The 14506-nt window shown below is 41.9% G+C and overlaps 2 protein-coding genes across 2 annotated transcripts in view; one reads left to right on the top strand and one right to left on the bottom strand.

Annotated features, from left to right (window-relative positions):
• Positions 1 to 14506, top strand: part of LOC123768862 (glutamate-gated chloride channel) — a 183858-nt gene that overhangs the window by 2701 nt on the left and 166651 nt on the right. The gene's annotated exons all lie outside the window — the stretch shown is intronic.
• On the bottom strand, positions 10488 to 12719 carry LOC138363037 (mucin-2-like). Its single transcript, XM_069321838.1, has one exon. The coding sequence runs from the start codon at positions 12717 to 12719 to the stop codon at positions 10488 to 10490; it is 2232 nt and encodes a 743-aa protein (XP_069177939.1).

Below are 14506 nucleotides of genomic sequence, written 5' to 3'. Positions count from 1 at the left end.
ATGTTTTATGCTTCCCGTATGTATAATTCTCGGTTCTAAACATGTCATAGCTCTTTATACTCGTGATTTCTGGTCTTCGAGTGTCAGTAACTGCTCTTCAGTCTTCCCTAATTTCTTGAAATATTGCGGTTTTACAGCAGCGATTGGAATGCCCATATCCAACTCAATTTCAGGCTTATCACATGCAGTTTTAGCTACCTTGTCTGTGTCTCATGCTAGACAACACATATGTGAGATGGTATGTTGTTGTTTTAGATTCAGCTACTCGAAACAAAAAGTTGCAAGTAGCACAGGCTATGGTGAGCCCATAGTGAACTTACCTGGAACAGGAGTGGGGCTGTAACTGGGAGAGAGAGATGGTATCAATACTGACGCTTCCTCGAGCTAATAATAATAATAATAATAATAATAATAATAAGCACGGGCCGCAGCCAGCCCATCCTCCTCCTTAAATAGTACTTATAGTAACGATGTGGACCATCGTACATATATTAAGTACTATTTAAATAGGAGGATGAGCTGCCTGCGGCCCGTGTATATTAGCCCGAGGAAGCGTCAGTATTACCGTGCTTCTAATTTACACGAAATCGCAGGGAATTCGAGATGTTACGAGAAGGTTTTGACGCCTTCAGGCCGAGCCAATTTACTTATAAGAATTTGGGATACAAATAACAGGTCTTTTTAATATTTCATCATATTAGGATAAAGGATACATACGACATGGTGCAGTGGTAAACACACTCGCTTCTTTAATAGGATACCTTTGGTTCGAATACTGGGCATGGTGTTGCAATTGCAGCCCATCCTCCTGGTTAGATAGTACTTAGAGTAACGATATGGACCATCGTACATATATTGACGTAATGGACAGTTAGTAAGTAGAATTTGGTACTATTGAAATTGGACAAACCGGAAATAGTTATATATTTATGTTGCTACTAAAAATCTAACCTAACAATCCTCGGCCTAATACACAGTATCTGAGGCCTAATATAGTACATTTATGTGCTATCCTAGGCCTTGGAATATTTAAGTTGATTTTAGCTCTATTTTTTCCGGACTATAAAGTGAATAGTACCTAATTCTAATATATATAATTGTCCATTACGTCAATATATGCACGATTGTCCACACAGTTACAAAGAGTGCTGTCTAGACGGGAGGATGGGTTGCCGTGGTGGGTTGTATGGGTTCTGAAGTTTCTGGTTAGCAAAAATCACTAAATCTGAAGCTTGTTAAAGGATAAGAATCGGTTGGCCTTAGAGCGTGCGGTAATATTATAATCGGCTACTTAGTACTAGCAGTGGACAAAATTGGGTTGATTGAGCACAAACGCCAACCAAAACTGATATTTCGCGAGAAGGTAAGTTATGAATGTAGTATGAAGCCACAAGTAGCTAGTTAATATCTTACCCAGGAATAACATAATAATATCCAAAACTCTATTTAAAATGACCAGTTGGTAAGAACAATTATGTTGACTTCTGCTTACCATGATGTTTGTTGAATGTATCTTGAGCTAGTTTGTCAATACCTTTAATTGAAACTCTGAGTGTTAGAATAACTTTCATCATTTATTCAAATTCTTAAATAAGCAAGTAATTTTATCAGATATTTATATACCCGATAACATGCACGAACCTATCGACTGAGCTGAATGTTAATAAGCCATATGTACTAGAATTTTAGAAATCTGTACTTAAGGAAAAAAAATGTATTTTATGATTTCAAGTATTGATTATCCTCAGATATATATACCCAGCAAGAAATCGAGCATCTGGCAGTCCTCAACATCAAAAGGATTCTGGGATAAGAATTTAGAATTTACATGTAATCCTGATGGATGCATTGAAGAGTAGTGGGAGGATTGAGAGGGAGAGAAAGGAGCGAGGAGGGGGAGAGAGGAGCGAGAGTAGCTTTAATGTTGTGCGTGTATTGATCTAAACTCCATGTTGAAAACTGGATAGTTATGGTGCTTGTCACAGACTGTTCAGTGTGGGTGTGTTAAAATTGATATTTAATGTATGAGCGAGTTAGTGAGTGATGACTATAGTATGTCACAACTTATATATAAACAACACCATAAAGGTTAGTGAGACCAAGTTTTGCAACTCCGAAAACAAACTACTGATACTTTACCATCTTTGCCTGAAATAACGAGACAAACGATGCAATATGCTATTTATATTCTTATTTTATGAGAAGCGAATACTAAACGCTGCTCTATTTTCTGACTATTAGATTAGCCCATAATGTGTTAAACCTCCAACCAAAAACCGCTGTAACATCTGCATGGTAGCCTAAATCAAGGAAAAAATAGTATTTTACGATGAAAGCGTCTATAAATAATTTTTATTAATTATTGTAAATTCTACACTGGTGTTTATCTTGCTGGAGTTATGTTCCTGCTGACTGGCGCGTCAATCAGCTAGCTGGCTTTGTTAACAGTAAAAAACAGTATTGGAACGAAATATATGTAACATGTTGCTAGAGCTAGCCACCAACATTTATAATGACTAGAATTACAGTACTCGCTAATTAGGACATTGGCTGAACTGTATTACAGTAAGCTATAATTAATAATTACTAAATATTCACATATGAGTACATAAATCTAAATACTTGCTAAGGTATTGGCAGTAAAAGAATGCAGTCTTCTTAAGGCTAGGCTTTTTATTAAAAAATCCCATGATGTAACTTTTTGAATTTACAGAATCCATGAGGTAATTTTTTTGATTAAAATCCCTGTTGGCTAACATTTTTCGTATTGTATAACCTGTTCAGCAAACATTAACGAGCGTTAAACCCCATTTAGTTACTAACAAAGCGAGATCCCAGGGTGATATCTCCAACTAGTAGGATAACTCCAGCAGGGCAACAAAGGCAGAAGTAAGAATACAAGATGACCCACGAGAGGGGAACACAAGGGCTTGACTAGCGGGGCTGTGTAAATCGCCTTTTATACGAGGATGATAACAGACCTTGGTTTTGGTGTACTGTAACTGCATCACACAGCCACATGAGCCTTAAACTAGGCTAATGCTGGACATGTTTATATTGTTGGTCTTCTAAACATTGAACAGTGTACAATAAACTATATGTTTAATTTATTAGTATGTAATGTGGTGTCATGGGGTTGTGATACTTATTGTGATATACACAGTGTAAACCTACCACTATACTGTGCTCCAGGGCTGCCTTAATCATTTCAAACATACAATCTAGCAAGTCCTCTATAAGTAAACTTTTTTTTTTAAGTGGGATGGGTCATGGCCCGGCTCCTAAGAAAAGTACTCCCACAAATTTACCTGCTTTAGGATATGATATACCCTTTCACACTAGGCTCAAAGAATAACTAGTACGTATATTTTGTGGTTTATTAATAAGAGAAAACGTTCCCATAACAAAACCCCTTGACACGGCCTGTTGATATTTACTTTATGCTCAGACTCCCCCTTGGGACAGGAATAAATGCTCACAAACGAAACACTTTAGGCAGGCCCAAAAACCTCTTGAGAAAGGTACAGTTGGGATATCCCGTAACCCACCACAGAATATCCCGTCACCATAAGAACATCCTACTTAACAGACATAAGAAAATCCTACTTAAAGATTCATACAGTAATAATAGAGATTAAAGTAGATAGGTGGCCAATACTTAAAAATATTACATAAGGACTTATCTGAGGCAATTTGCCAAGAGTCAACACAAATAACCTCCCGCCATCCAGTTCAGTTACCAGTTGAATCTGTGTTCCCCACCCAACATATTCTCAGAGTAGCCCAAATAATCATAAAACCGTCTACTCAGACTTACTTGACCACCACCAATTTCTTATATTGTCACACCATATATATATAATGTACCTTCCTGGCTGTTTATTAACTCACTAATTTCCACATTATCCTTTCTTAAAACTACCCAGGAACTTACGAGGCAATACTCACTTATACGTCTGGCAGCAATGGAGGATCAATGTATTTACTTTATCTGTTTCCAACATTATCATGATTCACTCTCAAAGACCACCTTGGTCAGTGGTGGTAAAGACATGTGGGTAAAAGCCTAGTTCTTCATTATCTGTGTACCCGATAATATACTTAATATAAACCTACTGATGTTTAATGTATTTACCTCAGACTTCTTTTTTCTGTAGTAGATTAAACTTTTGCAGTTTTTATTTATTATGTACCCCATACCCATCCAGTGGGTGATGGTTGAAACAGTTTTTTTTTTTGTTGCCGCCGGAGGCGGCTAGTTTATTGTGCACCCCATTCCTATCCTGTGAGCGGTAGCGCAAAAAAACATTACAGAGGGCACAAAAGGTCTTTATCAGACCTCATCTTAGATTCTTATATAAACAATTTCATCTATCCTTCACACCTTATAGTTACAATGTCAGCTAGTTACAGAGAAAGTGCTATTTCAAGAGCTATATATTTACAGTAAGTCATTATACATTAATGTTGAAACAGGTTATGAGGCTGTCCTCAGGCCAGGATCGTCCATCTGGCGGTCGACCCCAAATTCATAAATTTTAATGTACTGCATATTTAAAATTAAAATGTTCTCAAATATCTTAATTTTATTGCAAATTAAAATGTGTTTAATAGTTAGCGCCTAACTTAGGTTAGGGGCTTAGGTTTCGCTAGCAGTTATTGGCATTTGCAGTATGTGGCATTTATAGAGTTGAGATTCGAGCAGAGAACGTGAACGAAGCACTGTTCGAGAAAAGTACATATATCATCAGTTGTGACGTAAAGTGTTTTTCACTCATAAACAAGAGGTTTGGCGAGTGGATTAACGAGCATTTAACCTTTGTTGATGAGGATGGGCTGCATAACGGGTTCAGGCACTGACACTAAAGTTCATTTTGCTAAGCAAGTAGCAGTCTTGTGAAGCTAGTTTCACAATACATATATATCAACTTTGTCTAAAATGTACAAGTGTTTCTTGCAGTTCCCGGTGTATTACTGCCCTCACCTTCAGTGGTTAAGTGCTTAATAACACACTAATTTCTCTATCAGCTATCTTACCCTCTCAGAGTAGGAGAGCCATAAATATATGTGTATGTGTGTGTGTATGTATATGTGTATATATATGTATATAAATATGTATATGTGTGCGTATGTATATGTATTTATGTGTATAAAGTATATGTGGAAGCTGATCAGAATTACATTTCCCCTTTGTAAATGCACATTAATGACAATATGTAAAGAACACATCGACCACTTTATGTAGGGCAGACGTAACTCTGTGTATCTATGCATTTATGTCTGTTGGTTAGATAAAAATTTTATATGCACTACAATCACCTTCTGTGGTTGATTGTTCACTAAATCCCTGAACTATATGTTTAACAGATCTCTCACCCTGTCCATGGAGGACAGAAGAAAATGTATATATGCTGTTTAGCATTGTAAATATGTGGCCACGTCTGTGGTAGAAAAATATAAACTGCCCTCATGCTGCTCAAAGGCAGTCAAACTCCGTAATCAGCTCCCCCTTTAAGAGGGAACTAGCTTTGACTAGCTCATCATATAGCTATCATGCATTCGGAGCCCAGTATGGCGAGGAATTCATAGACAAATCCTGACTCCATCATTGAATATTTTATATATCTATGCCTAGCTTCAGATACGAACACGTCACATTTATGCCTTGTGGAGTTGAGTGCAATCATGTATGACAAGGATTCACTTAAAATTAACGTGTCGGCTTTGGATACATATACTCATTTGAGTGCAAGGATTTTGACAGACAACTCCGTCCGAAGACTAGTTGTTTGTTGTTTTAGATTCAGCTACTCGGAACAAAAAATTGCAAGTAGCACGGGCTGTGGTGAGCCCGTAGTGGGCTTACCTGGCACAGGAGCGGAGCTGTAACTGCGCTGAAGACTGGAAGCCCAGGTTTGACTAACCTGTCCTCTTACAAAGAATGTTGCTTTTCGCTCTTATGCATTATTAAGGCTGAAAATTGTCGTACTAGAAAATGGAACCGGCTCGTGAAAGTGACGTACTGTCCCATTTTCTGTTTTTGGTCCTCTGGCTTAGTCTGTTAGGTTAGGAGAGGACACTTCTAACCGTTTCTATTACCCGTTTTCCTGTCGTTTTGAAACCTTAGGAGGACGGGCTGGTTTATACTCACTTCCCACCCAGAGTAGGAGACATCTCTCGCCGTCACAACTGATTTCCGACGGCACAAGTGGACTCTGTAAGGAATCATCAGTGTAAATATTCCGGGAGAGGGAGCGCTCTGTGACCAGAGCATCGATTTGACTTAGGTCATTGTACTTTGCTTACAGTTGAAGCAAGGGTTGTTCTTCAAACATCTTCTTGGGGTGGAAAGGGAGGGATAGTATTTGGGTAAATGAGTGATCTCCCATCGTGTAGGGAACTGTCATTGTCTCTCTTGGTAAAGATCATAAACCTTATACATTCCGAATACAGTTACAGTTTTGGTAACGTATTCTGAAGGGTGCAGATTGCTCCTTTCCCCACCCCCCCTCCCCCAAAAAATAACTTGGAGGACGTCAGTGCAGTGGGTGGGGGTGGGTTTGCCCTAGCATTGAAGTATTGATTTTAGTGATTCGATCATTTACACATGAGATATTGAGTTGTGTCCTAAGGCGCAGTAATTTAGTTGTACAGGATCCGAAGATAATTATCTTAGCTTCGTTTTGCATCTTTTCCAAATATTTTCCATTTTATTTTTGTAATTCTCACAGTTGTACAATAGCTGGGTTGATAGCCTGTCACAGCCTTGAGAGTACTGCACCTGTCTCTACACTGATGGCACAGTCTGGCTACAGCGTGGTCGTACGGTGGGACCAAGGTTTTTGAATCTAGTTACATAGTCATAACCATCATACAGCTGCATTTTTCGAACTGCTAAGAGCTTCACCAAAAACTAAAGTTGTAGATTTCAAGAAACGATCAGGGAATAACATTATTTTTGTGTTGTCCATTTTGTAATTATTAGTGATGCCCAGAGTAGGGATGATGATTCCGCGGAACCCTGCCCACAGTTCCCAGAAATTACGATAATTGAAGCGGTCTGCTGAAACTTCGGCGTCCCTGGGGAGCATAGCAACAACGACCTCTAATGAATGACACAAAGTGAAGCGCTCTGCCAGATGTATAAACGCAAACTCCTTGAATCTTGTTATTACGGGCTATTCATGCCCGTGCCACCTCTTGGGTGGCTTAATCTTCATCAGTCAATCGAATCTTGTTCAGACTACGCAGTACCTTGAGAAAGAATGGTGGTTACATCCCAAAATTTGGCTCTTAATACATATATACATATATACATATATATATATATATATATATATATATATATATATATATATATATACATATATTGGGTCTTCCTTTCACCTTCAACATTATTTTTACTATAAGCATTGATTGTTCTCGTCTCGCTGACTAAATGCATATTTTTCCAAATGAAAAATATTTACTCATTCTCCCTCTCAGAACCCCCAGAGTAAGGCTGTTTAGGATTTTAAATTAAAGTTTTATAAACAAAGGAGCCAGAGTGGAAGTTTGCCGTAACCTAGTAGGTTGAGCGACTCCCGCAGTAAGACTTCCACGCACAAGGGCTGCACGTCCTCCACACTACCAAAAATGAGGGCTTCCCCATCTTGGGGGCTCTGGAGTCGGTGCTGGAGATCAAGGGGTCTGGCGAAGGCAGCCGGAAGATTATTTCGCTCAAAAGCCTTTCACAGGTCGATTATTCTTCTCTGGGTGGTTCAGCGGACAGGTAAGACGGATAGATGCAAATGTGTCGGGTTGATGTGTTCGTCTGTTATTGTCTGCTCTTGCTTTTTCAGTTTCCCTGGCTGTGTATTCACCTAGTTGTGCTTGAGGGGATTTGAGCTTTGGCTCTTTGGTCCCGCCTCTCGACTGTCAGTCAACTGGTATACAGATTCTGGAGCTATTGAGCTCTATCAAATCTACATTTGAAACTGTGTATGGAGTCTGCCTTCACCACATCACTGCCTAATGCATTCCGTTTGTTAACTACATTGACAAAATTCTTTCTAATGTCTCTGTGGCTGATTTGGGTACTAAGTTTCCACCTGTGTCCACTTGTTCGTGTTCCAACCATGCTAAATATTATGTCTTTGTCTACCCCTGTCAATCCCCTGAGAATTTTGTAGGTGGTTATCATGTCTCATCTTACTCTTCTGTCTTACAGGGCCGTGAGGTTTAGCTCCCGTAGCCTTTCCTCGTAACTCATACCTCTCAGTTCTGGGATTAGTCTGGCGGCATACTTCTGAATCTTCTCTAACGTTGTCTTGTGTTTAACGAAGTATTGACTCCAGGCTGGAGCTGCATACCCCAGGACTGGTCTGGAGTATGTGCGTGTGTGTGTTTCTAGGCTGCCTCCTTCCCTTCTGTCACACTGGTATTCTGTATGTGTACTCTCAGTTCCATTAGTGTACCCAGTGAGCACATTATCCAAGAGTAACAGTGACTCGACGTTGAATTATCGTTAGTCATGGCTCGTGTGCCCACTGGGTAGTTCTCTCTGTACAGCTGTCTGGCTTTTCCTCTGATGTTTATAGGTTCAGCTGCGTTCTTGTTAGTCTGTATTCACCAAGTTGTGTTTGCGGGGGTTGAGCTTTGTGTGTATGTCTGAGCTTTGAGCTTTCTCTGTCTAGTTGTTTGAGTGTCCAGTTTTTTCTCAGGCTGTCTACATATCTGCCTTTTATATGTTTAGTTGTGCTATTCCATGCCCGCGACATGCTGAGCACTCCACTGACCTGCCTCTGACTGGGAGGTGGTCTAGACACCAGGGAAGACCAACTTACCCATGTTCTCTCCTGCCCTCCTCTCCTTAATTTCCTCTCTCCTTCCTCCCTGGGATCGGGTCTGACCTCGGCCCTCCAGCCAGGGTAGGCTTCTTTTCAACACAAAAATATGAATTATTTAAATAGGAAATGTTGCTGGGTTTACTTGGAAAGTTGTCTGTCGCTTATATAAATGTTTAGCTTCAGTGGTCCACAAACTTGAAGTCCACAAACAAATGAAGTTTTATCAACAATGCTCTGATGATATATGAACACTCACACAAACCTAAGTGAGGAGGCATTTAGGGCGCTTTACACTGCCTACGTGAAACCAGTCTTAGAGTATGTCGCCCCATCATGGAGAAACCTAAAGAAACACAAAAGGAAAGTGGTAAAGGTTCAAAAATTTGCGGCGAGGCTCGTCCCAGAGTTGCGAGGGATGGGGAATGAAGAGCGACTGAAGGAACTGAATCTGACGACGCTAGAAAAAAAGGAGGGAGTAGAGGATATGATAGAAATATCTAAAATACTTAGGGGATTGTCAGAGTGGAAATAGACGAAATGTTCACCCTGAATACTAACAGAACAAGGGGACATGGGTAGAATCTCTATGATTCGGATGAGTCATAGAGATGTTGGAACGTTTCGTTTTAGCTTGAGACTAGTGGGAAAATGGTATGAACCAACGAAGCAGGTTGTGGAAGCTAACGTTATTCATCATTTTGAAACTAGATGATAGGGAAATAGGACAGGAGTCATTGCTGTAAACAACCGATGGCTGGAAAGGCGGGATCAAAGAGTCAATGCTCAATCCTGCAGACACAAATAGATAAGTACACACCACTGGCGAGACTGTCAGCCTAGGGCGGCCAGACATGTATTCCTGAAAACATCTTCCACGTCACATTGGGTGACGCATGCAATACCACACTGTTCCCCCCGCTCTCTCTTACTCTTCATCTACCCCACTCTCTCTTACTCTTCCCCGCCCCCACTCTCTCTTACTCTCCACTTCCCCCACTCTCTCTTACTCTCCCCCGCCCTCCAAGTCAAGCGCACTCTGTTCACTCGCAGGAACGAGCTATATTCGTGTTCAAGCGAACGGCCTCTTGATCTCAAAAGAAGGCAGTCGATCCGCCTCACCTAGCTGGCCCTAGAACCCGAGGCTAAGACGGTGCTCCGGTCGGTACGATGACTTCTCGCAGCGGGTCGCGGCTTGAGCGATAACCCAACGTAGCGTGCGATATTTTTTTCTTTTATGGGGAGATGTATATTTTTTCTATATTTTGAAAGCCAGTGTGTTTACACTAAAATAACAACAGGTACGAGTTTATGCTTTCTCGTTTTCAATTCGGATTGGTTTGAATTCAATGGCACTTAATAAAAAGTGACGTAATACACTATTGTTTTTGTAATAGATGTAACAATACGCATAGTTTATTATTTTTTTACCAATATGAAATAACAGGCAGCTTGAATATTGTGAGAGTAAAGACCGTAGCCTATTTGGGTGTCGGAGGCAACTTAATTCGTGTCATTACCCCAGGATGGCCATTTTTCAAACTGAAATTAGCCAAACTGCAAATAATTATCATTATCTTAAAGGTCTGGATTAAGTGCAGTCGAATTCTGCACTTCCACTGAGAAAATCTACTTAGTATTCTCTGAGAAGATGATGTGTTGTCATTGTGTTATATCTGGCGTTGTGGCGTCAGTGTTGGGTGTTATATGTGGCGTTGTGGGGTCAGTGTTGGGTGTTATATGTGGCGTTGTGGCGTCAGTGTTGGGTGTTATATCTGGCGTTGTGGCGTCAGTGTTGGGTGTTATATCTGGCGTTGTGGCGTCAGTGTTGGGTGTTATATCTGGCGTTGTGGCGTCAGTGTTGGGTGTTATATCTGGCGTTGTGGCGTCAGTGTTGGGTGTTATATCTGGCGTTGTGGCGTCAGTGTTGTGTGTTATATCTGGCGTTGTGGCGTCAGTGTTGGGTGTTATATCTGGCGTTGTGGCGTCAGTGTTGGGTGTTATATCTGGCGTTGTGGCGTCAGTGTTGGGTGTTATATCTGGCGTTGTGGCGTCAGTGTTGTGTGTTATATCTGGCGTTGTGGCGTCAGTGTTGGGTGTTATATGTGGCGTTGTGGCGTCAGTGTTGTGTGTTATATCTGGCGTTGTGGCGTCAGTGTTGGGTGTTATATGTGGCGTTGTGGCGTCAGTGTTGGGTGTTATATCTGGCGTTGTGGCGTCAGTGTTGGGTGTTATATCTGGCGTTGTGGCGTCAGTGTTGTGTGTTATATCTGGCGTTGTGGCGTCAGTGTTGGGTGTTATATCTGGCGTTGTGGCGTCAGTGTTGGGTGTTATATCTGGCGTTGTGGCGTCAGTGTTGGGTGTTATATCTGGCGTTGTGGCGTCAGTGTTGTGTGTTATATCTGGCGTTGTGGCGTCAGTGTTGGGTGTTATATGTGGCGTTGTGGCGTCAGTGTTGTGTGTTATATCTGGCGTTGTGGCGTCAGTGTTGGGTGTTATATGTGGCGTTGTGGCGTCAGTGTTGGGTGTTATATCTGGCGTTGTGGCGTCAGTGTTGGGTGTTATATCTGGCGTTGTGGCGTCAGTGTTGTGTGTTATATCTGGCGTTGTGGCGTCAGTGTTGGGTGTTATATCTGGCGTTGTGGCGTCAGTGTTGGGTGTTATATCTGGCGTTGTGGCGTCAGTGTTGGGTGTTATATCTGGCGTTGTGGCGTCAGTGTTGTGTGTTATATCTGGCGTTGTGGCGTCAGTGTTGGGTGTTATATGTGGCGTTGTGGCGTCAGTGTTGTGTGTTATATCTGGCGTTGTGGCGTCAGTGTTGGGTGTTATATGTGGCGTTGTGGCGTCAGTGTTGGGTGTTATATCTGGCGTTGTGGCGTCAGTGTTGGGTGTTATATCTGGCGTTGTGGCGTCAGTGTTGTGTGTTATATCTGGCGTTGTGGCGTCAGTGTTGGGTGTTATATCTGGCGTTGTGGCGTCAGTGTTGGGTGTTATATCTGGCGTTGTGGCGTCAGTGTTGGGTGTTATATCTGGCGTTGTGGCGTCAGTGTTGTGTGTTATATCTGGTGTTGTGGCGTCAGTGTTGGGTGTTATATGTGGCGTTGTGGCGTCAGTGTTGTGTGTTATATCTGGCGTTGTGGCGTCAGTGTTGGGTGTTATATCTGGCGTTGTGGCGTCAGTGTTGGGTGTTATATCTGGCGTTGTGGCGTCAGTGTTGGGTGTTATATCTGGCGTTGTGGCGTCAGTGTTGTGTGTTATATCTGGCGTTGTGGCGTCAGTGTTGGGTGTTATATCTGGCGTTGTGGCGTCAGTGTTGGGTGTTATATCTGGCGTTGTGGCGTCAGTGTTGTGTGTTATATCTGGCGTTGTGGCGTCAGTGTTGTGTGTTATATCTGGCGTTGTGGCGTCAGTGTTGGGTGTTATATCTGGCGTTGTGGCGTCAGTGTTGGGTGTTATATCTGGCGTTGTGGCGTCAGTGTTGTGTGTTATATCTGGCGTTGTGGCGTCAGTGTTGGGTGTTATATCTGACGTTGTGGCGTCAGTGTTGGGTGTTATATCTGGCGTTGTGGCGTCAGTGTTGTGTGTTATATCTGGCGTTGTGGCGTCAGTGTTGTGTGTTATATCTGGCGTTGTGGCGTCAGTGTTGAGTGTTATATCTGGCGTTGTGGCGTCAGTGTTGTGTGTTATATCTGGCGTTGTGGCGTCAGTGTTGGGTGTTATATCTGGCGTTGTGGCGTCAGTGTTGTGTGTTATATCTGGCGTTGTGGCGTCAGTGTTGGGTGTTATATCTGGCGTTGTGGCGTCAGTGTTGGGTGTTATATCTGGCGTTGTGGCGTCAGTGTTGGGTGTTATATCTGGCGTTGTGGCGTCAGTGTTTTGTGTTATATCTAGCATTGGATAATCAAAATATCTTACAATGAAACCTTTCACATAATTATCTCTGTTACAACCAAGTAGAGGCACGACCAAAATAGATATATACACGGACAAACAGTAGACATAGATAACTGAACGAACAAGAGCCCAATAAATTAACTATGAAGAGACGAATAACTTAACTAAAGAGCGACACAGATAAATGAACTTACAGGAGACAAGAGAGAAACCGAAGTCCTGAAGCACACACATAAATTCATACAAGCGAAATAATATTACTTTTATTTTTTGAAAAAACATTGGTTTTGATTTATATCAAAAGAGGAATGGAGCTAAATAAACTGATTCCTAATAAATTAACTATTGAGATTAATGGAAGCAAACACACACAATAAAGGGCAGACAAGTTGAAATATAAGTCTTATAGTTGGCAAACAACTTGACAGATGACAAGTTAGTTTAAGGAACTTAGGAGTTATAGTCTCCACAATGTTGGCCGTGTGGACTCTGTGTGGAGATTATGTGCTGGCTAGTTATAGAGATGTAATGGTAATTATAGGCTAATATTACTAGTTATAGATAAACGAGAGGGGGTTGCTGGGGGTGATGGAAGCCTCCCTCTTCACTAAACACCATCTTCATCACTGACACCATCTTCAGGGGAGACAACCTGCAGCACTAACTATTTACGCTATTCACGACCATCTTCGTCACTGTGATAATCTTCACTAAATACTGTGTTTCTCTAAACATCATCATCATGCCTCTTCTTCACCACCTTCCCTACCCTTCACCACCTTTCTTGCCCTTCACCACCTTCCCTACCCTTCACCACCTTTCTTACCCTTCACCACTTTCCTTACCCTTCACCACCTTCCCTACCCTTCACCACCTTCCTTACCCTTCACCACCTTCCCTACCCTTCACCACCTTCCCTACCCTTCACCACCTTCCTTACCCTTCACCACCTTCCCTACCCTTCACCACCTTCCCTACCCTTCACCACCTTCCCTACCCTTCACCACCTTCCCTACCCTTCACCACCTTCCCTACCCTTCACCACCTTCCCTACCCTTCACCACCTTCCCTACTTTTCACCAACTTTCCTATCCTGATATATAGTCTTCCCGGCTTGGCGCCTTACTTTGATAAATAATTCCCTCACCTTCACTATCTTCTCTCACCTTTACTACCCTCTCTCACTTTCACTACTTCCCCTCACCTTTACTACCTTCTCTCACTTTCACTACTCCCCCTCATTTTTACTACCTTCTCTCCGTTTCACTACTCCCCCTCACCTTTACTACCTTCCCTCACTTTCACTACCCCCCCTCACCTTTACTACCTTCTCTCACTTTCACTACTCCCCCTCACCTTTACTACCTTCTCTCACTTTCACTACTCCCCCTCATCTTTACTACCTTCTCTCCGTTTTACTGTCTTATCTCACCTTGGATATACCTTCTACCTTCTCTCACTTTTACTTCCTTCTTACCTTTACTACTCTCCCTCACCTTTAATACTTTACTACCTTCCCCTCTCCGTCACAACTTACCCTTCATCCACATAATCATCTTCACTAAACACTGTCCTTGTCAATATTTAAATTACGTAAGAGAAACTAACATTTCATCACGAAGCAAATAATATGCTAGATGAATCTTAGTACAGATGGAGTCTGGTATTTAGGGGGATTGGAAGTTAGCATGATTTGCCATTTCCTGCAAACTTTAGGTGTGGGACGTACACAGGTGACAGCGAAGACATGAGTGAAATACTGAGGCTTCTGTACGATTGTTTTTAGT

This window comes from Procambarus clarkii, chromosome 1, assembly GCF_040958095.1.
Source record: "Procambarus clarkii isolate CNS0578487 chromosome 1, FALCON_Pclarkii_2.0, whole genome shotgun sequence".
NCBI classification, from domain to species: domain Eukaryota; kingdom Metazoa; phylum Arthropoda; class Malacostraca; order Decapoda; family Cambaridae; genus Procambarus; species Procambarus clarkii.
Note: the sequence above shows the minus strand (reverse complement) of the source record. Positions and strands in the feature narration are given on the sequence as shown.